The 23347-nt window shown below is 41.2% G+C and overlaps 1 protein-coding gene across 14 annotated transcripts in view; it reads right to left on the bottom strand.

The window, feature by feature from the left end:
- Window positions 1-23347, bottom strand: part of NRXN3 (neurexin 3) — a 964190-nt gene that overhangs the window by 869688 nt on the left and 71155 nt on the right. For 12 of the 14 annotated variants that reach the window (XR_004060782.1, XR_004060783.1, XM_030949965.1 and 9 more), the window contains one exon: window positions 9999-10016. The exons of the other annotated variants lie outside the window; for them this stretch is intronic. Coding sequence is in view for 9 of the 12 variants with exons in the window: in XM_030949965.1 (XP_030805825.1) it covers window positions 9999-10016 (18 nt within the window). In the remaining 3 variants the exon portion in view is untranslated. The remainder of the gene's footprint in view (window positions 1-9998; window positions 10017-23347) is intronic. 14 annotated transcript variants of the gene reach the window in all.

Genomic DNA, 23347 nt, shown 5'->3' with positions numbered 1-23347 from the left:
CCTGTCAGGATTGGAGCTCACATACTTGAACTAGACCAAGTATGGTTGTAGCACAAACATTAGCAGGCACTGCTTCCCACACTGAGCAGGAAAGCATCTGTCACTGGTAGAAAAAACCTGCTGCTCATTGCAGAGTTGTGTCTGAGGTTCAGCACATCCCTGGGAGGTGGCTCCAAAGGCACTGCACACCACTGTAACTAAATGGGCTATGGAAGCCAAGGTCTGCAATGACAATCTGCTGTGAGCTGCTGTTCCTCTGGAGAGATACAGAAATAACTTCTCCTCAGCTAGAGACTTTAAATTCAAGATTGCAGTGGTCAGTAAAAGGGATGCCATGATCACACCACACCTGCTTCAGATGAATCCTCTGGTCTAAATGCATACACACACACAAAGCTATCATTATTGAACATGTGGCTTCATTGTGCACTTTTAGGAGCCTATCAACACTATTCACACTTACTAATTAGACACCAGTACACCAGACATAGCAAGGACTAAAAAAAATCACCTGTAACCTATTTAAATACACCTCCAGACCCTTTCTGGGAAGAACTTCAGTTTCCTCAGACAGTGTGCTACTTTATGGCTCTATAGCTAAAGCTACTCTTCATAATTGAAGTTTCATAATTGAAGGTAAAGCCAGAAGGCAGCAGAGTTCCTCTGAGCAGAGACAGTCATTGTCAGCTCTGCAGATGAGGCTGTAGTGTTTACTTGGGCTGCTCCCCTCTAATAATTCTTTCTGGCATGAACCTTGTTTGTTTCAATCAAATTCTACATCTAGGCCAATTTTCAAATAGGTTTACTGTACTGTATTCACACAAATATTGTTTAGGTATTTCTGTATATATATCCATGCCCAAGACATTAAGCATGAAGTGACCCATTAATCAATTTTGTGACACAAGACATCACAGAACTAACATAACAAAAATCAAGTCCTACACACTCAAGCCATGAGGGACCCCTTTCATACTTGCTTCCCTGACCAACTTCCCTTAGCTTGATTCCTTCTCACATCTCCTACCTCTCATAGCACTTAATATGGCAGGGCCTTTGATGCACATACACACCCCACACCCATATTTTAAGTCAGTTTCTTAATCAAACAGGGCTGTGACTTTTTAATTTCACGGAGGCTGAGAGGTCAAATGAATTTATTAGGATGAGAATTTTCAACAAGCAGCTTGCTGAGTTTGAATTTGTTTATTCCTTTCTCTTTTATCATTTTCCTTTGCGTTGGCTGAAGAAATCTAAAATCCAGATCATCCTAAGAGTATGTTCACCCACAGAGAACTTCAAGCCAGATAAGGGGATTAATAATTGTACAGTCTAAGGAATGCAAATACCTTAATGTTCTTGAAGATTATTGTGGATTTAGAAAAATAATCAGAAACATAACATAGGTTTAGATTCTTTTAGGTCTTTTAGCTATAAATAAACCTAGCAGATTTGATACTGTAGGACACTTCTGGTTTAATTTACAAGATATAATTCAGTGAATCATTTGCTCTGCTAGGAGAGTGGGTTGAATTTTTGTCTCTATTTTTGGCTACTGACCCCATCATTCTTGACAGGCAAATCTTAGGTCTGATCAAAGGGACACTTGAAAGTCACCATAAAAGGCAGGAAGACAAAAGTATAATTGTTAGGACCTATAATGCACAGAATCCCTGTACCAATGCCAAAAAAGTGAAAAGGGGCCAGAAGATGTCAGTGTGACATGCAGCAGAAGCTGGCTGAACAGGGAGGGGACATCAGATCCAAAGTGGAGATGAGGATCCTGAGGCCTTGTACACTGTGGGAAAGGAAAGTCACACCTAAGAGGCCCACCAACAACAGGTGCAGCTACTGGGGATGGCAGGGGTTTTGTCCACTTGGACACAAAGAGAAATCCCCAAAGAAGGTTCAAAGCAAGGGTCTACATTAAACACCATAAATCACACCAGAAAAAGATGCATTTTCTCTCCACCAGCCACAGAGGAGCTTTAAAAATCTCAAAAGGTCAGGAAAGTCAGCACCCCTTTGTGTTCTTATCCCCAGAAGGCCAGTGCCACATGCCCTATCTGTCAGGCACATCAGCCAGATGCATCCCCACAAGCCCTCTGCCTGAGTTGAGGAGCGAGCACACCCCCAAAGAAACACAATGTTGTGGCCCCTAATTTCACCTTGGTTCAAATACCTGTAAAAGGAAGTATCCCTAAGAAATATTCTGGCATTTTCTGCTTCTTCACAGATGTGAAACACCACAGCAGCCATGGTACTGGTATTGTATGTATCTCTCAATCTTCTAGTCCCAACTCGACCATGAAAGCAGGGAGATTAATGAAAAATAATGCCCTTCCCCCCACCCACCCCAATGCTATTTTTTTTCCTTTTTTAAAACAGGAAGAAAAAGGAGGGTGGACTTGGAGACAGAACAAAATAACAGTATTGTATCATATGTTGTCCATAGACAGAGACCCTTATTTTAACAAAGAATACCAACAGAATTCCAGATTCATTATTAGATAAAACTAAAATATAAATAATGAAATAAAATATCAGCTTTTCTCATCTGAAAATATTCCTGCCTTGCATTTTAAAGTAAGAGTGAAAATGAGTGTATTTATCTCCAACTAAATGTCATTAACAACCAAAACCTTCAACCATTGAGATATAAAATCTGTGACATTTGCAACATGTGTAACAAAGGCCTCAAATCAGTCAGAGTAAAATCGACGTGGAAAATGTGAACTGACATAGTTGTCTCACCTTTACATCAGTTTCAAGACATGACAAGATACTAAAACAATTTTCAAATCATAAAAGTCAAAGCCACCTCGAGGTGGAAAGCAGTAACACTTGCTATTGGACTGTAAGAAACTAATGTGGCATCCAACAAACCAATGCAAGAGCTGTACAAATTGTTCAGACCTGCAAACTAGACAAGCTTTTTCCAGATCAATGGGGACACCTATCACCATGCTGTTTGGGCAGCAGTCATAAAGACAAGCAGATTTTTCAGCAGGCTCAGGATACAAATGAACTCATTAGGCCCCAATGCACATTATTCACATATTCTACCATCAGAATGTTTGTGCCAATAGGCATCCCATTTCAGAAGAATCCTATAAGAAAATCTGATTTTCCACCTAAACCCAGGTGAAACACATTTTCCTTTGAATCTTCGATTTTTTCAACAAGAAACTTTGACTATAGCCTCAGCTATAAGGAAACCCAGCCAGTGCAGAACTTGGAAAAGGTTGATAAAAATCTGCATGAGCTGTAGTAGCCAAGGGGTTTCATGCTTTTTCTAAACCAATCTAGTCATCCTTATAATAATTTACTGGCTGAACAGAAGGGCTGCCCAACAAAAATGGTGTGTAGTAAGTAGTCTGGAAAAGGTTTAGGAAAACCTCAGAATAAATGGCTCATCTGCCCGTAAAAAACGTTATGTCCAAGTAAAGAATATGGTGAGTTTCTATTCCTGAACTTCAAACATGAGTGGTAGTAAGGACAAGCGCATGGCTTCAGAAGAAAACTCTCGACAGGTTTTTTAGATAAACATCTGCTTGTACTCAGCCTCTCGAGGCTCAGCTTCTTTGAACATTCAGCAATAATGTGAAGAGAAAGCAGTCTGTTTCTTCAGAACATCAGTTTGTTATTAAACTAATATGTCCATTGCTGAGGGCAGACAGACCCAAACTCTGCTCTCTGGCCATGATTTATGCCTGCCACAACTGACTTCTCCTATTTAGGTCTGGGAAGTTTTTTAATATTTCTCTAACCTACTACCCAGTCAGTATTATTTTCTTAAAGTTTAAAATTAAGCTCCCTTGATTTCAAAGATTTCAAACTACTTTTGCTCCCAAACATTTCAAACTATTTTTTTTAATATTGTAAACCATCTCCTTTCTATATCAAAACAGTAAAATTAAGTGGCTGTAATTGTACAAAGTACCAAGGGCTAACACTGGATACTTATGAAGCCAGAAGGACATTTTTAAAAGTAGCTTCAGAGTACAAATGATATGGAAGAGCAATGTAGTTAAACAGCAGTCCTCATCTTTAAGGGTTTGCTAGGGGCAATTTTCAGTGTGGAGGAGAAAATATGGGAAACCTTGGAAACAGTTTGAATCCTGCTTCCTCCTACCCCATTACTACTTAGCACTTAAAATGGAAAATAAAGCTACAAAACATAAGAAGGTGAGGATAGCACAAAACACAGCTGAGAGTGACAAGTGATTGCAGCGATAAAGAAAGATAGACTTGTTCATCTAGTTAATTATAGCTTGTCCTGTGCTACTGGGCCCATGATCTGGGGGTGTGCACGTGTGCGTGGGTGTGCACGCACTGCTGAATTGCTCTGTTATGGCAGGCAGCCTCAGTCTTTCCCTTTTAATGATGCTACCAAAATGATTAGCCCAAAAGCTCTTAATGAGTGGGAAAAGAGACTGCTGGGCAGCAGCAGCAGCAGCAACCCAGATCTCCCCTGGGGCAAGTTTGCCCAGAGAGGATCTTTTTTCAGGGTATCAGGCTGCATGACCCATTCAGACAATAGCAGGGCCAGCTGCAATGTATGTCTGTGATAGGACATCAAACCCTCTAGTCCAGGATATGCGCAAAATCCTTTATGGCAAAGCTGAAGAAAGAAATCATGCAAAACAGGGACTCTTCCAGAAATAAAATGGCATCCACTATAGAGAACAGCACCCAGATGAGTACTGGAGTCTGTTGTCTTCACCTCCTTTCTGAATGTCCTAAAACTAGCAGTTCCTTAAGAAATAGGCTTTCCTCTACTCTGAGCCTCATACACCAGCCCTATTGGCAGTTCCCTTTTCTATTAGGGAAGAGAGTTGACAAGATCTTTGTCTTCCACGTGGTCTTCATAAAATAGGTATCTTGAGGTTCTCAAAAACCAAAAGTCCAAGGAAAATTCCATAAGAATCCCCAGATATCAAAAAAGAGGACATTCCAGCAGAGTCAAATGATGGGACTCAGAAGAAGCAGCAAAACTCTTGTCTTGAGAGATGTGAAGAATGGATAAAGAAACAAAATCATTCTGCAGCCTAGTTCAGACCTTTTACCTGCTAGACAGGTCAGCTCTGCCAAGAGGGTAACCTGATTTCTTGCCTGCTGCTGTACATGGGGCCTTCTCCTTCTAAGCCAGCAAAGCAGTAGCACAGGTTGGGGAGGTCAGCTCTGTTTGGTTCAAGCATGACACGCACGACAGCCAAGGGGCTGCTCTCAGGCCCCAGCAGTGAGCCCAGCCGGGAGTGCAGTTTTGTTATTGTAGCCGCAGGCCCACTTCCAATCCAATTACACACAACAGCTGTGCTAGCTCCTCTTTCCCATCCCCTTTGGTCCCTCTGCTATGTAATTCCAGGATAGGTTTTGTCACTATCAGGGGCAGTAAGTCAGGGTGAATGGCATCTACTTTGAGTGATCAAAGGAATAAGAACATGACATAGAAACCAAAGACAAAGTTGTTTACCCCAACGTCTCAGGAAACAATAGTGAAAAATACATACTATCTCCTATCACTCCCAGCAAAAACAGTATTCTGATATTCCACGCAGCACTCTCCTGTAAGTATTTGCATAGGAAGGGCTAAAAACATGGTGGTGTGTGAGAACAAACGTGCAAATGTTCCCAAAGATGACCACATGCACAAGAGAATGTGAGAGTACATGTGCAAGACCTGAGAGTGAATGCATTTTATCCGATCCACAAAATGTGTATCACTGCAAATCAGAGCACCTGATGAAGTAGGTGCAAAAGCTGGGAAAATAACTGTTAGACATGGAATACAATTCTTCAGCTTAGCAAAGATATCTCTGACAATATATATGATTGAGATAAAACCCCAATTGAGACAGAGCAGGTGAACAGGAAAGAGATTTTTCTTTATTTGTGGGAAACAAAAAAAATAGAAGTCATTGGATAAAATTCTCAAGTAACAGGTGTAGAAACAACTGAAATAAAGTACTTTCCACATTTCAATGATTAAACAATGGGACTTGTTATCACAGGATACAGTGGAGTTAAAAAATACAAGTGGATTAAGAAAAACAAAGTGGATATATCCAGAAAAAATATGCCCATCAATGACTGCAGAACACAATTTGGATGCAACATCAGGTCAGAAAGTCCTTAAATAGTAATTACCAGGAAACACCAATGTATTGAGACAAGATCTATGCTATCATAGTTTCTTAAACTTCCTCCAAAGCATCTACTTTCATAAAAAGACACTTCCAGGATAGAGGAATTCTTGTTCTCACCCCAGTGATTACTACTGGCATATTTTTGCAAATGGGTTTGCATGCAGCTAAAAACATTCACCTTCCAGTGTAAGAAAATCACATTAGGGGACAGTACTTGTGCAAAGAGCATGGAAGAATCAAAATAATGGTGACACCTATGAAGAACATAAGCTCATACATATTGGCTTCAAACTCCTAATGAGTGGCACTGACAGTATGGCACAGATGGATTCTGACTCTGACCTAGTACCTTCTGCAGACAGGAAACTTCAGATGGGCTGAAACCCATCATTTTCATGGCCCAAAAACAGAGTTCTTCTTTAAGGAAGCAGAAGCCAGCATACAGGTACTGCTTAAATGACCTTATGACATGGAATAAGGGACACCAACTATAACAGCAGACCTCAGATGAAGAAGGGAAAGAAGCATTTAAAGATGGCATTTGAAAGATTAAAGACCTGAATCAAAAATGCGTAATATGCTTATGCTTTCAATGATCTCTGCGTCTTTATGAAGGATTTGTTCAGGTAAACAAGACTCATTTTTCCTCTGGGAACTACCTAGGTAATGTCTACTTGGCTTTGCCCATTCAGTTATATGCAAACACTAGTAAGCAGTAAAATCATGACAGCCAAATGTCCAGAACTTAATCTTTTAGCCTCCTCCCCATAAGCATTTAAAAATCTCTCCTGCAATGGGAATAAGGATGATATGAATAGGAAAAGCTCTGTTTAAACTCTGGCACCACCCTCCCTAGGTATCAGTAACAGCCTCCATAATATCAAGGAACCATATTTAGTTTTTTCTCCTGCATATATTCTTTCACTAAAAAAAAAAAAAAAAAAAAAGAGAGAGATGGGAGAGACAGGAGCATGTAACTTGCTCTTTGATCTATTGGCCTTTTTCCAACTACTTATCTTTCAGAATCTATACCACTGGTAAAGAATAGAAGGCGCAAAGAAAGAAGCAGATACTGTGCAGAAGTGACAGAGGCATTCATTCTGGTCTGTGCTGCATGCCACTTCCCAGCCAGGCACTTAACCTCTGTACTAAGGCTTTTAAACCTTATAATATTCAGCCCCAGCAGTCATACCAGGTTGTGAACGTGAGGTGAGGCTGCAGGTATAACCCCAAAGGGAAAACTTAAGTACTGAAAGAAGCTATTTCTCCTCTACATGACACAGCAAGTCAGTGACCCAGCCGAGTGCAGACAACAACAATCCCAACTCCAGGGCGCTGTTCAAAATGTGGTGCTGGTGTTTTATTACACTTGCAGGAAAGGTGGGCTGACATCTGACAAACTTCTTTTATATGTGAAATGAGCCAGATGGGATCAAGTTGGCTCTTGAAAAGAGTATGGCAATGAGGCCCTGTTGCTGGAGTGTCCTTCTGCACAAGCACAGACCTCACAGCCAGGAAAGGCTTCTGGTACGCATTTCTGTTTACTTTAAAAATAAACAACCTCTTTGCACCTTGAAGTAACTGCACCCAGCAGAATCCTGTGGTGCCCACTGCTGCCAGCCCCAGCCTATTCACAGCTACCTCCTCTTAGTGGGGAATTAGTTTGAACCAGTCTATTCAACAATAATGAATACTTATTTAATCAATGGGCTCTTTACAACCCTTCTGCTGCCTGTGGGTAGTTACCACAAGCACATAAAATCCCTAATTTGTCTTTCAAACAGTAGATGGTTAAAGTAACCATTTTGATAGGGGCCTGAGGCTCTGTCCTTGCAATATAGATAGCTGGATGGCTAAATAGGTAGAAAGTGTCTGCATAGCTTGGCAGAGGAGAAATGCAGACCCAAACCCCCCTGGAGGTCCATGTCACTGCACAATCCCACAGCAGTGCTGTGCCCCCCCCAAGGCTGAGACAAGCAGAGGAATGAGACTGCCCAGGAGTAAACAGTGACAGAGCCTTGTAATGGGGTTTGGGTAATTGTCAGACTGAAAATATACAGATGATTGAGAGAACACATGAAAAAGCATTCATATGTCACTAGAAATCCACATGTGACTTAAAATCCACATGAGAAAGCACAGAGCAGTCCTGAAAACAACATGTGTGTGAGCAATGGGAAGAATAAAAAATGCACATCCAAGCATATAAATCATGAGACTACAGGGCAACAGGCAGAAGAGCACAGTCAGAGAGCAGAAGGATGGACTGCTCCATGGTGCCCACACTAACAGCAGGAGAGTCCTGTACTGGATGTGTCACCTCTGCTTGGCTCCTACCAGTGATGCTATCAGCTCCTGTACACCGGGAGATGTCCCTGATATTATTTGAGGCAATGCTCATTACTAGCGTAATATCATGTGTCCTACTGTTAGAGCATAGCAAGGCCATGCTTTCCCAACTCACTCATCCTCCTCTGCCACACACATCAACATCTTCAGGATGCTGTGGAGAGACTTGTAACTCAAAGCCTTTGGTGCATGCCCTGTCGGATCCTGCCAAGACAAGAGGAAACAGGAGTTCCTGGACACCTCAGACTGGGGCACAGCTGATACAGTTTCAGCCTCATAGATAACTGAAAAGATTGCACATCAAAGTTAAGAGAGTCTTTCTTTCCAAAGGGTGCCAGGTGACATTTGCCATTTGGCCACTTCTGTTCCCACTGCTGTTGGATGAGATGCACACAGAATGCAGAAGGTCTCAGCAGAACAAAAAGGTGGCTGATGAGAGAAGCCAAAAGGCTAAATATGCCAGGAAAATACCCAAATGACAGGCCCTCCCTGCATCTCTCTGAAGTGATGCACAAGATCTGATTATCCAAGTGTAGAAAATAAGCAAATTGAACAGAGAACACATTCCAGATCCAGATAACTCATTCCAGGTTAGGTTTAGCAAAAGTTATGCAGGAAGCTGAGAAGTAAAAGAGCTTTGGCTTACCCATTATCCCATTCCAGTCAGGGCCACGATAGGTGCTTTCTTGGGCTCTCATTTCCATTTAACATAATGATAAAGCAGGTGGAACTGCCCAAGTGTCAAGTAAAAATTAATCTCTAAAGTTTCATTGGCAACAAAATGTGGACTAGAGTAAAGTAGCCTACTCCATCTAACACTTGTAGCTGAAGTTGGGGGACCCTGATCCTCTCAACAATGAGCAGCAATCTGAGGAGAGAGGTTTGGAGTTCTCTGTGGTAACATATGCTGTTGTGGGAGAACTGCACATATAAACAAGCATGCGAAACACACATTCATTTTTCCTTTTAAATCATTTGTGCTTTAGTGGGAATAAAATTTTGATATCTAAATAAGATCACACATTCAGATTCAGCCAGAAATATACTCACTGGTTTATAAAAATGTAAAATAAAACAACAACAAAAACCCCTTTTGTTAGTAGAACTGAAATTCAACATGTTATCAGTGGGAGTAACAACTGGAGTAGACTGCAGTAGGAGAAAGAAAATGACTAAACTAGTCTTTTATGCCAGACTACACAGAGATGTATCAGACATAAATTGTATATAATGCAGTTTTCAATGCCAGGTTCAACTAGCAATACAAGCAACCATTCTCAATGTAATTTTCATTAAGAAAGCATCCCTTTAACTGACCAACATAATGTAGTCTCTGAAGAGGGAAGTTTGTGACCTTTGCTATGATGAAGGCCTTCTTTCAGCAAAGCCTGTGCAGTCCAGACCTTGTGATGTCCAGCAGGATGCAGGATGAGACCTGCCTTGGTAACTTACCACCACTCCTTAAGGAACAGCCTTTCAGCTCAGAAAATTAACACTTACCTGGAATATGACTGACATCTGTTGAGGTGTGTTCATGGCAAGCAGAAGGGAGAAAAGAAAGAGAAAGAAAGAGAAGAGAAAAAAAGCCATTAGAGATGCACACAGCAACTCAGCATCCTTGCATGGAAATCAATTTCATGCAAAACCAGAAGTAATTAGGTTTGTTTGAAGGCCACCCATCTGCATCCAAGCACGCCGCCATGCAAGGGAGGAGGCACTGGCTCCCTCTCCACTGTGCATGTCAAAGTGAATCCAGCACCATATCTGTCCGGAGAGAGAGTTCCTGGAATCAGATAGAACCAAGCCACATCAGTTCCTGCAAGAATATTAGTTAAAATATTCTATGTTTTTCACACACACAAATGCAAAAGAGAGAAACAAAAACCAACCTGCCTGCAGAAGGCTTCTATAGCACATAAATTCAAGCAAGTTTCCAGAAAAATAGAAAAGAACCTGCTCCCCTTTTATAAGGGGTCATGTGAATTTATGACCAGGTGTAAGACATACAACATAGTCCCAAAGTTCAGAAGAGAGCCCATTCCTTTTCATTCTTTCTGCCCACCATCTTCCAAAAAACATCCTTCATTGCAGACAGTAGTAGAGGTGGGGGAGAACTAAGTATGGCAGAGCTCTGCACATATTGTCTTTCTCAAGATGCTAAATTCAGAAAAAGTGTAATTTGGTACTTTTTCTCTCTGTGGTATAAGACCACTTTTCAGAATCAATCACATAAATTTCAAAATAAGTCATTTAAAAAGGGAGGAGCAAGACTATGTAATTCATAGCATTGATAGCAGAGAAGGCATATATTTGAATGTACTGTCTGTTTTGGGCAGAGCCCACCAATCCCAAAGAAAGTACTTTAACCAAATGCTTCTCACAACTTTTTTAGCATCCCAAGTTTAGTCTTCCTCTGAATAAGCTACACTTATCATAATACCAAGAGGGAGGATCCCATGAAATCTCATAGGATTAGAGTAATATTTTCCTTACAAGGAAGCCCTCAAAAAAAAAAAAACCAAACTTGCTTGTGGAAACAGAGAGGTCAGGTCCATAGAGGTCCATAGACAGCACTCTCCTCAGAAGCTTGTACCCTTGTCCAGGAGTTGGGCTGGTGGAGTTTTCACCTTTCCAGTAAGGCTTCAAAGAAATACAGTAATGATTTGGACTACAGATCCCAGACTGCTTCTGCCACAAATCCAGGAGCATGACATACTGAGTGCACTGGCTTCACACTAAGGTCTAAGGCTATATTCTACTTCTCCCAACATGCCCTCCAATTTCCATCAGTATTCCACCTTCCTGTCCAAACCCACTGTGTTCCTGTGAAACTGGTGCTGCTTGTTGTCCTGAGACACTTGCCATTCAGTGGTGAGTGATTCCCGTGCGTGCTGCTTCCTGCTTATCACTTTTTAATGGCTCCAAAACCATTTGAGGAAAAGTCTCTGTGGAACATCATCCATATATCAAGCTGTCCTTTCCTAAGGAGGCAACAACCCAAATAAAACAATGCATGAAGAGGGAAGGGACTGTTGCATCAATTAATTTAAATTCCATAGCTTTTACTAAACATATATGGCAGATCTGATGTGGATTACTTGCTGCCTTTCCTCTTTTAGCCCATAATTGCATCTAAGAACCAGTGTCTAGGCAAGCCTAGAAGGACACTAAGCTCTGACAGTTTACCTGAAAGTAATTACTTTTAGGTAGGAAAAGAAAACAAGTGTAAGGTAGCAATGCATGCACTGAGGATGGAAAGAAAAAGAAGGTGATAGCAGGGGCAGAGGAAGGAGGAGACCCTTAAACACCACTCCAGGATGTGAACATGATGACAAAGAATTTATAAGTCCACTGCTAGGGGCAGTCTTAAGTTGATGTGCTGCTTGGGGAAATATCAGTGGCAGTTAGAGATGATCACTTATCCCAAAAGACGTAGATGTGATTACCATAAGGTACTGCAAATGTTTCTGATAACCCAGCATCTACTTGAAATGCTATCCTAAGCAGGTAAAAAGTCCTTGACTCATGTTGTCCCCTGAGCCTCCCTGCACACCTGACAATAGAGCAGGCACTGCTGCAGTCCAGGGGGGCCTGGAACAGCAGGCAGCCTCACCAGGGTCTCTGTGCTCCAGCAGGAAATCTGTGGGGTGGTTGGGAAATAAAAACTATCAGCAGATAGAAAGGGCAAAGGAAAGAGCTGCCCATGGGTTAGCAAGGGATAAACACACCAAGCAAGTAAGAGAAGAGGCAGTGGGCTGTAAAAGATACACTGCTTGAAATAATATTTACTTAACTGCGTGAGAATTAAACAAGTCATGAAGGTGTTAACAAGGGAAATGATAAAGTGCTAGAAGTTAACATAAGCATCTCTAAAATTTAGTTCCTCAATGGCAAGTAACAGCAAAGGGATTTCTTTTTACCTGTCTTTTTTTTGTCTGCCAATGTCCCTAAGAGCAGCCATGCCCCATCCTGACTGATTTAACTCTTAGGTTTTTGCTGTACCTTTTTTTGTAAAGTTTCCACCCAAAACGATTTCTGTATACACCAGTTGCACCACTGAAGTCACTGTCTGCATCTCTGTGACACTTCCACAGTACTTACCTACATGGTAGCCTGGGTCATTAGTGTTACTTCCCATACTAAATGCAGAAAGAGTTTCTTGTATTGCAGACACCCCCCCATGTGGTATCTGCTGGCAAATGCTGATTTCCAAATGGTGAAACTACTTGCTTTTTAGTTTTAAACGACAAGAGAAAGCACTGCTTTCTTTGCAAAGACAAAAAAAAATTACACAATAGCCAGTCAGTTGTCACAAAAGTCCCTACAATCAATACCACTGTGGCATACAGGTGAAACTGCCATGCAAGTCACAGACTCACAAAGGACAAAATACTCTCAGTTAGAAGTGACCCACAGGGATCATCAGGTCCAATTCCTGGCCCTGCACAGCACCATGCCCAAGAACCACACCATGTGCCTGAGAGTTTTGTCCAAATGCTCCTTGAGGTCTGTCAGGCTTGGTGTTGTGACCACTTCCCTGAGGAGCCTGTTCCAGTGCCCAATCACCACCTGGGTGAAAAAAACATTTTTTAATATTAAATATAAGTCCCCATAGGAAACACCACCACACTTTTGCAGTGTGGAATGTTATTCCACTTTGGTTCACAGTTAAAACTGTGGTTGCATATATTGATAAAAGGGACCCACCATGCCTTATGGCTGGTGGCTCTACAATTAGGAGACATCTAATGCCTCAAGAAAGGTAAATGACAGAGATGACATATAGCTAGTGTGACCAGATTTGGGGACCTGAGATGACTCTCCTTCAGACTCCGTCATATGAGATGTTCTTTCAAATTCTCTTGTTGTTTTTCTGTTTTGTTTACAATAGGACTTTAAAACATGTGCCCCTTCTCTCCCTCTTCCATTAGCACTACCTTCCTCCACCTACACAGACCTCCTCCCTGCTACAGGGACTGAGGAGGCAGAGCATTCCAATGAAAGAGGGAGCATGCAGAACTCATGGCCAACAAAAAAAATTGGTGACCATGGGACTGTAGATGGAGGTTTCTCCACTTCCTTCAGCTCAGAGCAGTTCAAACACAGAAAGATCTGCCGCTTCACATAAGACAAGGCAGAGCCTGCTTTATCCTATACACAAGAGTCCATTTATTGCTCCTTTGTAAAGGGCTGAGCCGCAAGCCAGCAGTGTTTGCTTTTGTTCTTTGATGATAATAGCTGTGTTGAAAGAGGGATCAGCAGGGCCACTGCCTTTGTCTGGTGCAGCCCCAGCCATCTATCTGGGTGGGGTAGAGGATGAAGGGGAGCAGGGGGAACAAAGCAAATGTTATTATAGCTCAGATCATTTCCATGCCTGTACAGGAAACATCTGAGGTATTTTTCACTCTAACATTTAAAAAAAAAGTTTAGCAAAAAAGGGAAGTTATCATGACTGCACACTTCTCATCACCCTGACTTGAAGAGACCTTCATTGAAGAGACTTTCATTTCCATCTCTGCAATCCATTCAATCTTGTCCCCTGTTTTGATGTGCTGTGGACACCTGTCTTCTGGCAGCTGAACTGTGAGCTACAGACTGAATTCACCAGTCACAAACAACCTGGCAGGCAGAAGCATCCTAGGTTAAGTGGAAATAAGCACCTAGAAGTGAATGGCACTAAAGTTCTCCAGCATCACTCTTCAGCATTCTCTTATTACTCTCACTCAGAACAGCAGTGTACAGAGAGGACTGGGGAGCAGACAGAAACTGGAGAGAGGAGGAGGGCAAAAGCCATAAAACTTTGAGGTATTTTTTGTCATAGGAGACCCACTCCCAAATGAGAGGAAATCCAGCTTTTAGACACAAAAATTACCATACTCTGAAGATTATCCAGATATTGACACCTAAAATAGCTTTTCTAAAGTTAGATTTGGCTTTTATCATTCTGCAAATACAGAAATGGATATGGATAGACTCTCACTGACAGAAGCATGACTGGTTGAGAACTCAGCCACTTAATTTGACATACTATATATATACACATACACACATATATATGTGTGTGTATCTATATATATATATAAACATAAACCATTCAGACCATAGAGTGATGCATTTATGGCAGTCTGTGAAATGATTCAAAAGATACGTGATAAGCCAGTCTGAACTCCACAAGTGCGGTAGTAAGAGATGTCATCCAGTGACTCAGAACTGGGTGATTACCACCTAAGTGAGCTCTGATGGAACATTTTAACAATATGAAAAGCTGCATTTTGATTCAGCTGAAAACACCTCAAAGTGGCAAAAGCAAATTCCTCACTAATTTGATACTTCATCAAACAAAGAGTTAATTTCACATGCTGATTTGGCAAGTGGTCTCATTCTATCCTAATCTGGTCTGTTAAGGCACTGATAAACACATCGTCCTACTTCAGACCTCCTACAGACTCTTCTTCTTTCTCTTCAGTACACAGTGGTTCAAAACCATCAGGGAGGGTTACAGCAACTCCAAAACAAATAGCCTCTCCATGGTATAAACACCTTATGACAACAATTTGCTTGGGTAAAGATGGGCTCAGTAATGAGATCAGCTTCAAGCATTAGCACATCCCTGGATACAGTGGTCACACTGGACACAGACACTTTGAAGACTCTTGTATTTATGGTTAACCAAAGTTAAAATCTTGGCTCCATTGAATCCATAAAGGACTTGAAAATTAGTTTAAGAGTGTAATGATTTTCATCCTTCATGTCTGCTTAACATCTTTTGTTTTACACTGGTAGTAGGATGCATTCCTGGTGTCCTTCCATGGGATTAATTCACTAAATATTTAAGTTGCTAAATGCTTAGGATACTGAAACAAATCCAAGACCCCTCCAGCCTGTGATGTCTGTCACTGAGCAACACACTGGGATCATGAAGAACTTCACAGTACTAGCAGGTGTAGGCCTTATTGTCTCACTCCAGAAGAATAGGACCCTATAATTTGTGTTAATGGAGTGTTGAACACTTCTGATTTTATTCAGTAGAGATAAGTGGTGACACATACACAAACAAGTTCATTACAATCAATTACATTTCTCTGTGTTCTTTGTCCTGTGGGATCTCTTAGGCTGCCAGCCTCTTGGGAATAGTATTCACTTGATACATTGCATAGAATTGCATACATTTGTGGTACTGTGCCTTTGCACAGCTAATACTTGGGATCCCAAAGCACTTATTAGCTGTGAATATAGGACTCATTCATCTAGTACTGAAAAGCAGCCAGCTCTGAAGTGAAAGAGACAGATGTTTAACAGCTTATAGGAACACCATACAGCAGTTTAGCATGTCAGAATTAGAACAACAAGAATTACTTAAAGAGGCAGAATGAAACTTCGCTGATTCTACTAAAAGTGCTGTGTGATTTTAAAGCACTCCTGATTTAAATGAGGTGAAGAGATTTGATTTCAAAACTTATCTGGTTTCAAATCTTATCTGAATTACAGTGATTTGAGGCTGCCAATCCTTTTCCCCATATTGTGCACGTTAATGTTGTGGGCAGCCTCCCCTCTGCATGGGGTCAAATGTGAGGTCGACTGAACTATGTCCAAGTATATCACCTTCTAAAGTGCAGGAAATTTGAGTGAAGCCTTTAGCTACTAAGCAATATGGAGCCTTTACCCTAGGGGGCCAAGCTTTTTCCTCTCAGGGAACCAAAATACTCAGGCAGAGTGTGTGCTCAAGCTAGCTGGGGAGACGTATGCAAACCACTATGATTTTGCTACTGTTATGTGGCCATATAGAAAAGGGCTTTCATATCAACATGGTATGGATTGCTTAAGTATGCTTGCTGCTTTCAGAAACCAATGCACAGAGTTACTTGGCTCCAGTAAGGAAAAAAATATTGAAAAACAAATTCCTAATAATCCCTCTAATTAACTCTGTATCATTACTATTCACAGAAAAAATTGCTTGCTGATGTCACAGCTTTCAGTGACAGTACCATCCTCTACCACATATCCTAACAAATACACTCACGTACATTCCTCAGGGCTCAGGCTACATTGCTGGGGGAAAGTCAATAGTAGACCACTACTAGCAAAAATCCAACTGGAATTTAATTACTCAGTGCCCTCCAAACAATCTGTTGATCTTTATTTAAGCTGCCTAGTGCCCAAGCTCTCCAGGAGGAAACTTCTCTATGTTTCATCCTAAGTGTCTGGGCACTGGACAAAAGAGAGGATTTGCTCCCTGCTATTTTGCAAAACACTCTCATGCATCTACCTTCAGCCAGTTATGTTCCCAGTCTTGTGGGGAACACAAAGATACATAACTATATAACTTTTGAAGGGCAGATGCAAGTAAAAAAGTGTCCTTCATATTCACCATAGAGAGAAGGAGAAGAAACTTCTGATGATGAAAGAGAAGTTTTGGCTTAATGTCAGAGAAATTTGGTAGGAACAGGGTAGTGAGGGTCTGGACTATTTTGGCCACTGAGAGCTTGCCAAAAGCATTGAAGACTATTAAGAATTTGCCAAGCATTGAAGACAAGTATTTCTCATTAATTTTTCAGATTCACCTGATCTTGTCTTTGAAAGAGTAGTTGGCCCTTGTGACCTTTTCCAATCCCATTTTCTATGATTTTATTATTCTAATTCAAAAGACACTCTACCCAGACATTCCCATCAGTAACAACTGCCAGGCATCCTAAGCCAGCAGCTTCACTAATGGAGCAAGGCAGACACCAAAGTCAAGCCTCTGACAGCAGCAATGCACAGGTACTCAGCAAAGAGTCAAAGGAACCAAGAAAAATCACAGTACCATTATCAACAGCTTCCAGCAATGAAACTGGTGGAGGTTGCATCATGATCAAAATGCTGGTCATTCCTTGATGGACTTCTCCATCCTTGAACTTGTCAGGTCTATTCCGAAACATGTGAAACTGATTTTCTTTGTTTATTTAAAACGTGCAACTGGTCAATCCCCAAACTGTTGCTTTATAAAATACATGAATAAGCACTTTCTATTCAGCATCACTACAGCATTTCTGATTACAAATATCTACTTCACCTCCTGCTTTAGCCACTTCTTTTCTAAATTGAAAAGTGCTGGCCTATCAACATCCTCTGCAGATGGCAGCTGTACTTGACCTGTAGTGAAAAGGCACCAATGTTATCAACATCAAGACTAGTTTTGATGTTTATCCTGAAGTTAGTTGTACAAGGCCATTTGTGTAACTAATATATTTTAGCACAGGTCTAAGCCCATCAAAAGTCCTTCCCTCTCCTAAGCACCAGTATGACCAAAACTCCAGTGAGAACAAACTTATTATTCCCATCAGAAACACAAACTGACAAGTTTATGAGTAAGAAATGCAGGCTGTGTTTGGACAAATCAGACTAAGATCACCCTATTGTACCTCACCAGAGGCTGGTGCAGATCCAGGTCCCTTCTTCTCTTTCTGTTTAGCAGTATCACGCCTATAAAGAGCATTTATCTGCCTTAAAATCTCCTGAAATGCTTGGGCCAAGAACAAGCTATAGCCCCTGTGTGTAGAGAACAAAGTATGTTACAGAACAACAAGGACATTCCTGATGGCATGTGCCCAGGTTAGGCACACACACCACACTGTCTCCTCCACAAGCACTACCATCTGTCCTTCAATGTTCCACGCAAACAGCAAAAGTCACCATATGGTTCATTGTGCTATACGTTGGAAATCACAAAGATTTTCCAACCAAGTGGCCACTCACAGGGAAAAAAAAAGGGACTAAATGACTTTCCATCCTTTAGCTACAATATTTGTAAGGCATTTGTATATTAGGAGCAGTGGCATGGTCACATAGAAAGTTGTTTTTCAATTTCCTTAGGTAAAGAGAGGAAGATGATTTCTCTTTACTTCCCAGCTTGGATGAAACAAGAACCTATGGCCTTCTAAAAGCATACAGGCATACTTGATGTCACACTTCTATATCATTACCTAGGCATCTCTGTATCTGCTCCACTCTTCCATCTCTGTGTCCAGCACACACTTATGGCTGGAAAAATCCTATCCTCATTCAGATTTCTGTTCATGGTGAAAAGTCTCACACTCTTTGAAAAGCCTTTCAAAAACTATTTGCAACATTCCCATAGGCAGTTGCTTCCTCATGTTTTAATTACAATTGAAACTACCTTCCCATTACAAGCCAAATTTTCCCTTGACTTTAACAAGAACTAAATCAATTAACGTGACATTTCAGGGGCTGCATCATGGCATAGCATACTTATTCTTCTAAGCTGGAGGTGACACACAGGAGATCTTAGGGATACAGGAGTCAGTTTCTCTCCAATGGTCCTCTTGTTTCAGTCAATTTAGACATCAGGAAAGGATGGCAGCTGGATGACTGCCCCTAAATGAAATACCCTCCCTGTCAGGAATGTCTTCCCTGGATTCACCAGCATAGCTACTTCTCTGACCTCTCAGATCCAGCAAAGGCAATACTGCTAGAGGGTTATCAGGACATAAAGACAACCAAGAGCCTGATCATGCCGATGCACAACAGTGGACTTTCCTAAGATGGCCACCACGAAAATTAACTTATTTTTAAGTAGTCTTAAAAATAGTAAACTAACATGAAAAATTGAACTAGCCATATGACCCAAGAAGCTAAAACTAGTTTAATTGCTGGCAGTCTGAAGTCTGCTCAAAGCACTGAAACCAGGCCCATGGTGTTTGACCCTTGTCCACATCACCTGCAAGGCTGACACAGAGACTGGAAGCTGAGGCATTGCCCACCATATCCCACAGGAGAGGACATCTCCTCCCATTGAGGAAGAGCCTGCACACATGCTAAGGATTTTTGTATTTGTCTGATTCTCAGAACATCACCATGACAGCTACAAAAGGCATTTACTACTGCCAAATCCATTGTAAATTGTGCTGCCTCTGTTCCTTTCTTATAATCTAAAAAATGACAGATGGAAATGAACTTTGGCCATATTTCCTATGACATATACATCAATGAGAATATTCAATAAATAGTAACACAAAGAACAGAAAAAGGAGTTAACCCAAGGAGATTTTGGCAGGGGGGGTGGGAATTATACGTAAGCAGAGCAAGGTTTGTTAAGCCTATGAAATGGCCCAAGTTATAATCTATTTGCTGTACCCTGTCTTGTAATTAATAAAACAAATTCCTTGATATGTCTGACAGAGTTATTAGAGGGTGTTAATATTCCTCTCAGAGCAATCTGAAAAGGTGGAGCTGGAGGCACAGGATGCTGTGGCTAGTCTAGTCAAGCAAGGGTGGACAGAGAAGGGGATCCCGTCTTCAAACTCGCCTGACTCTCACTGTCAACATTGCTTATTCCTGTCCAGCCTACTCTAGAAAGTGTTAGAAGCTGTAGAACAACAGGCAAAGCCACACAGTGGAAAACTCCCCATCCCCACTTCTCAATCTGACATGAGGCAGGCAGAGAGACACTGTGCCCCTGGTTGAGCCCTGGGATGCCTGAGCCCTTCCCTGTTCACAGCAGGCTGGGGGGTCAGGCCATAGAAGGGAGAACATCCTGTATCACTGATCTCAGAGGACAGCCTGAGCTCTGAAGAAAGACGAGCTCATGCAGGCTTGGAGGGCAAGGAATCTTCACTTACCTGGTTACACCTGGCACTTACTAGTGCCATATGCCAACATTCTGTGCTGCATCACAACATCCCAAGGCCCAAATGCCATATTACATCCATCTGCAAGACTTCCCAGAAAAATCAAGAGGTGACTTTTTCTGCATTAGAAGAGACCTCCAGCAGGCTTTGTCCAGTAGCCCAGCTATTGTATTGTCAGTATCATGGTACTTCTTTGTTGGAAGGTCTGAGTAGAATTATTGGCATTTTACCACCAAATCCAGATCATTTAATGTTCCACACTTCACCAGCATTCCTGAGAATATATATCTGTTCTTGAAAAACAGAGCAAGGCAGTGGGATAAAACTCCTACTTTCTTGCGCAATACTGATTATAGCTAATACAGAATAAAATCTAGGTTTGTTACAGGATTTAGATAGCAATAATTTGGAATTCAGTTCTGTATTGGGTGCCTTGCAGAAAATACCATATTCAAGGAGTTAGTGAACTCAACCAGACCATGTCTGTTGTGTTGACCTTGTACTTGGGGCTTCAGAAGCCCACACAACAGCAGCAGCAGTCACTGCAAGAGCTTGCTGGAGTGCCACGTGCCATGAGATGTTACAACAGAAACAAAACCCTAACCCATAAGGAAAAGACAAGTGATTCCATTTGCTACACAAAATAAAAGGCATTACAGCATGGGAAGGAGGAGGAAAATCCATTCAAGATGGATGATATCCGAGGTCCATTTGATGGAGCATGAAAGCAGGACTCCAAGCCTCTGAAGTGACAAAGCATTTCCTCACTCATATTCTTCTTTTTATTATATCTTATCACAATGTCTATTTTATTACACCATTTGGTTTTAAGCCTTTTTCTTTAGATCCAGAAAAATCCCTGCACACGCTCTCACACACAGGTGCTTCCCAGCACTAAGGGAGGGACTCATCAAAAAAGGCTGGCACAGTTCTGGTCAGCCACTTGGTGCCATCAGGTGCTAAGATTTGTGCTTCAGCTGGTCTTTTCACCAGGGAACCACTCACAGTCTCCTGCTTTAAACACTCATCTCCCTGAATTGTCTAAACCCCCTCTGGATTTGGTGTAAGTATCAATTATTGATTTGCTCAGTCCAATTCCAATTAGGATGGAGTTCCAGTGTGCCTGAAAAGAGAACTCCATTTATTACACTATAAAAATATATAGTGCACACTCCTCCAAAATCATCCTAAATACAGCAATGAGTAATCAGAAGAAATGCATCTTCTTTTCCTCTCCTTTCTACACTTACATATAATTTTTAGAGTTGGGTTAATGGGTTTTATATTCCATGTTATTGCTGTATTTGCTGCTGCAATATATATATATATTTTTAAATTAAACAGAAGTCATCAGGAGGTTCTATTGGAAGCATTTGCCTTGTTTATTGTTGAAAGGCACTGCTTGGAAAAGAGTAACTGCTGACTTCAGTAAATGTGAAACATAATGACAGGAAACAGCTGCATTCTGCATCTTTCAAAATGCTAAATTTTCTTGTGTAATTGTCTAAATGTAGACCTGCAGCCTAGTGCAGAATCTATGCAGATGCAGGCCCAAGTGCATAATCACAGGACCTCATACCCACTGAATTCAGCAGATGTCTCTCTTCATTGAATGGACTAGGCCCAGGTCCCTAAAATTAACAGCATTCAAACACAGGAAAAAAAATTGTTTGTTTTTTCTTTTGATTAATGTGTTAACATAATACACATAAGCTCATATCCAGAAAAACAGAAAACAGAGAGGGTGTAGGAAAAAGGTATATATATTTTTAGTACTGAAAAAAATAATGGTTTAAAATTTCTACCCTTTTTAAATCTGTGAAAAATAGTGCATGCAATAAATAGCTTCCATGCTCATTATCTCAGATTTTTTATATAAAAGACACTGCTGAACAGTATGAAGCCTCCAAGCCACCACTTTAAATCCACTGTAAGTCAATAAAGATTCAAAGTTATTCCCAGCTAGCAGTCTTTCCATAACCTAAGTGGAAACAGATTAATAGACCCCCTCAATTCATCTGCTGGCCGATTTCTGAATCCAGAAAATCCACCATCAATAACTGGCTTCCAACAGTACACAAATGTGTTGAGCACTGTATCAACTGTGAGAGCACAACCCCCCTTCCCACCAAGAAGAGTGCCAAACACAGTGTCAGACACTAGCACTGATACCTCAGCTGAGTCTCAAGCACAGAAAGAATGCAATTTAGTCCCTTATTTCCAAATACCATCCCTTTGCAGAAAATTTCCACCAGATGCCTGTTACATGAGTAAAAGCCAGTATATCTCCTCCAGGAACTGTTATTACTCACTAGCCAGGATGCAGCTCTATGTGCCCATGCACTAAAATCATGGAAGAGGAAGGTCTTACAATCTGCAGCATACATCAAGCTGTTCCAGAGTGTTTGTACTTCCATGTCTGATGAGGTCAAAGAAAGCCACAGCCCCTTTTTATTCCCTGAGCAATTCAGGGTTTGTAACTGCAGCATGAACCAGGGAAAGCCATTCAGCTTGCTCTGATTAGATCTTAAAGAGCCTCATTCACTGCCAGGTGAGTAATCAGTCCCACACTTAAAGAGCTAATAAAAACTTCCTTCACTAGGAAAACACTGCCCTGAAATAAAACAATAGCAATTAGAGAAAAGAGATGCAATTCATCTTTGGATTTCAGTGATAGTCATAAGCACAGTTGCTCAGGGATTTGGAAGAGGGATAGTACCTTCTTTTCTGTGCCTTCTAATTACTAAAAGGGTAATATCTCTTCTCTCCTCTTCAGGAGTATGTCAGTATGGATCCCACTAGAAATTGCTGGAAAGCAGTAGCCTTCCAGGATGGTAGGAGAAAGTATTGAGAAAGTATTTTACTTGCATCAAGGAGTGATTGTAGGACAGTATTTCTGAAATGGCATCTGGCCTAGCTGGGTTTTCAAAGAAATAACAATATTAAAAATTTTGATTATTCTGTATTGTCACCTGACAACATGATGTAGAAACAGGTACTAACATGGCCTTTTGAGTTCATACAATTACAAAGTAGTTGAGGTTTGAAGGGACACTCATGACCATCAGTACTGACTGCCCAACTCCCCTAGGTCAAAGCAGACCAAATTGCTCAGGACTTTAGTCAGGCTTTTACTGTGTTCAAACACAGAAGACCTTGCAACACCTGGTGAAGTGAGCCTGGATACAAAAAATAGGACATACATTTAAAGAATGGTACACA

The sequence above is a fragment of the Camarhynchus parvulus genome, chromosome 5 (genome assembly GCF_901933205.1).
Source record: "Camarhynchus parvulus chromosome 5, STF_HiC, whole genome shotgun sequence".
Classification (NCBI taxonomy): Eukaryota; Metazoa; Chordata; class Aves; order Passeriformes; family Thraupidae; genus Camarhynchus; species Camarhynchus parvulus.
This window is presented reverse-complemented; position numbering and strand designations above follow the sequence as displayed.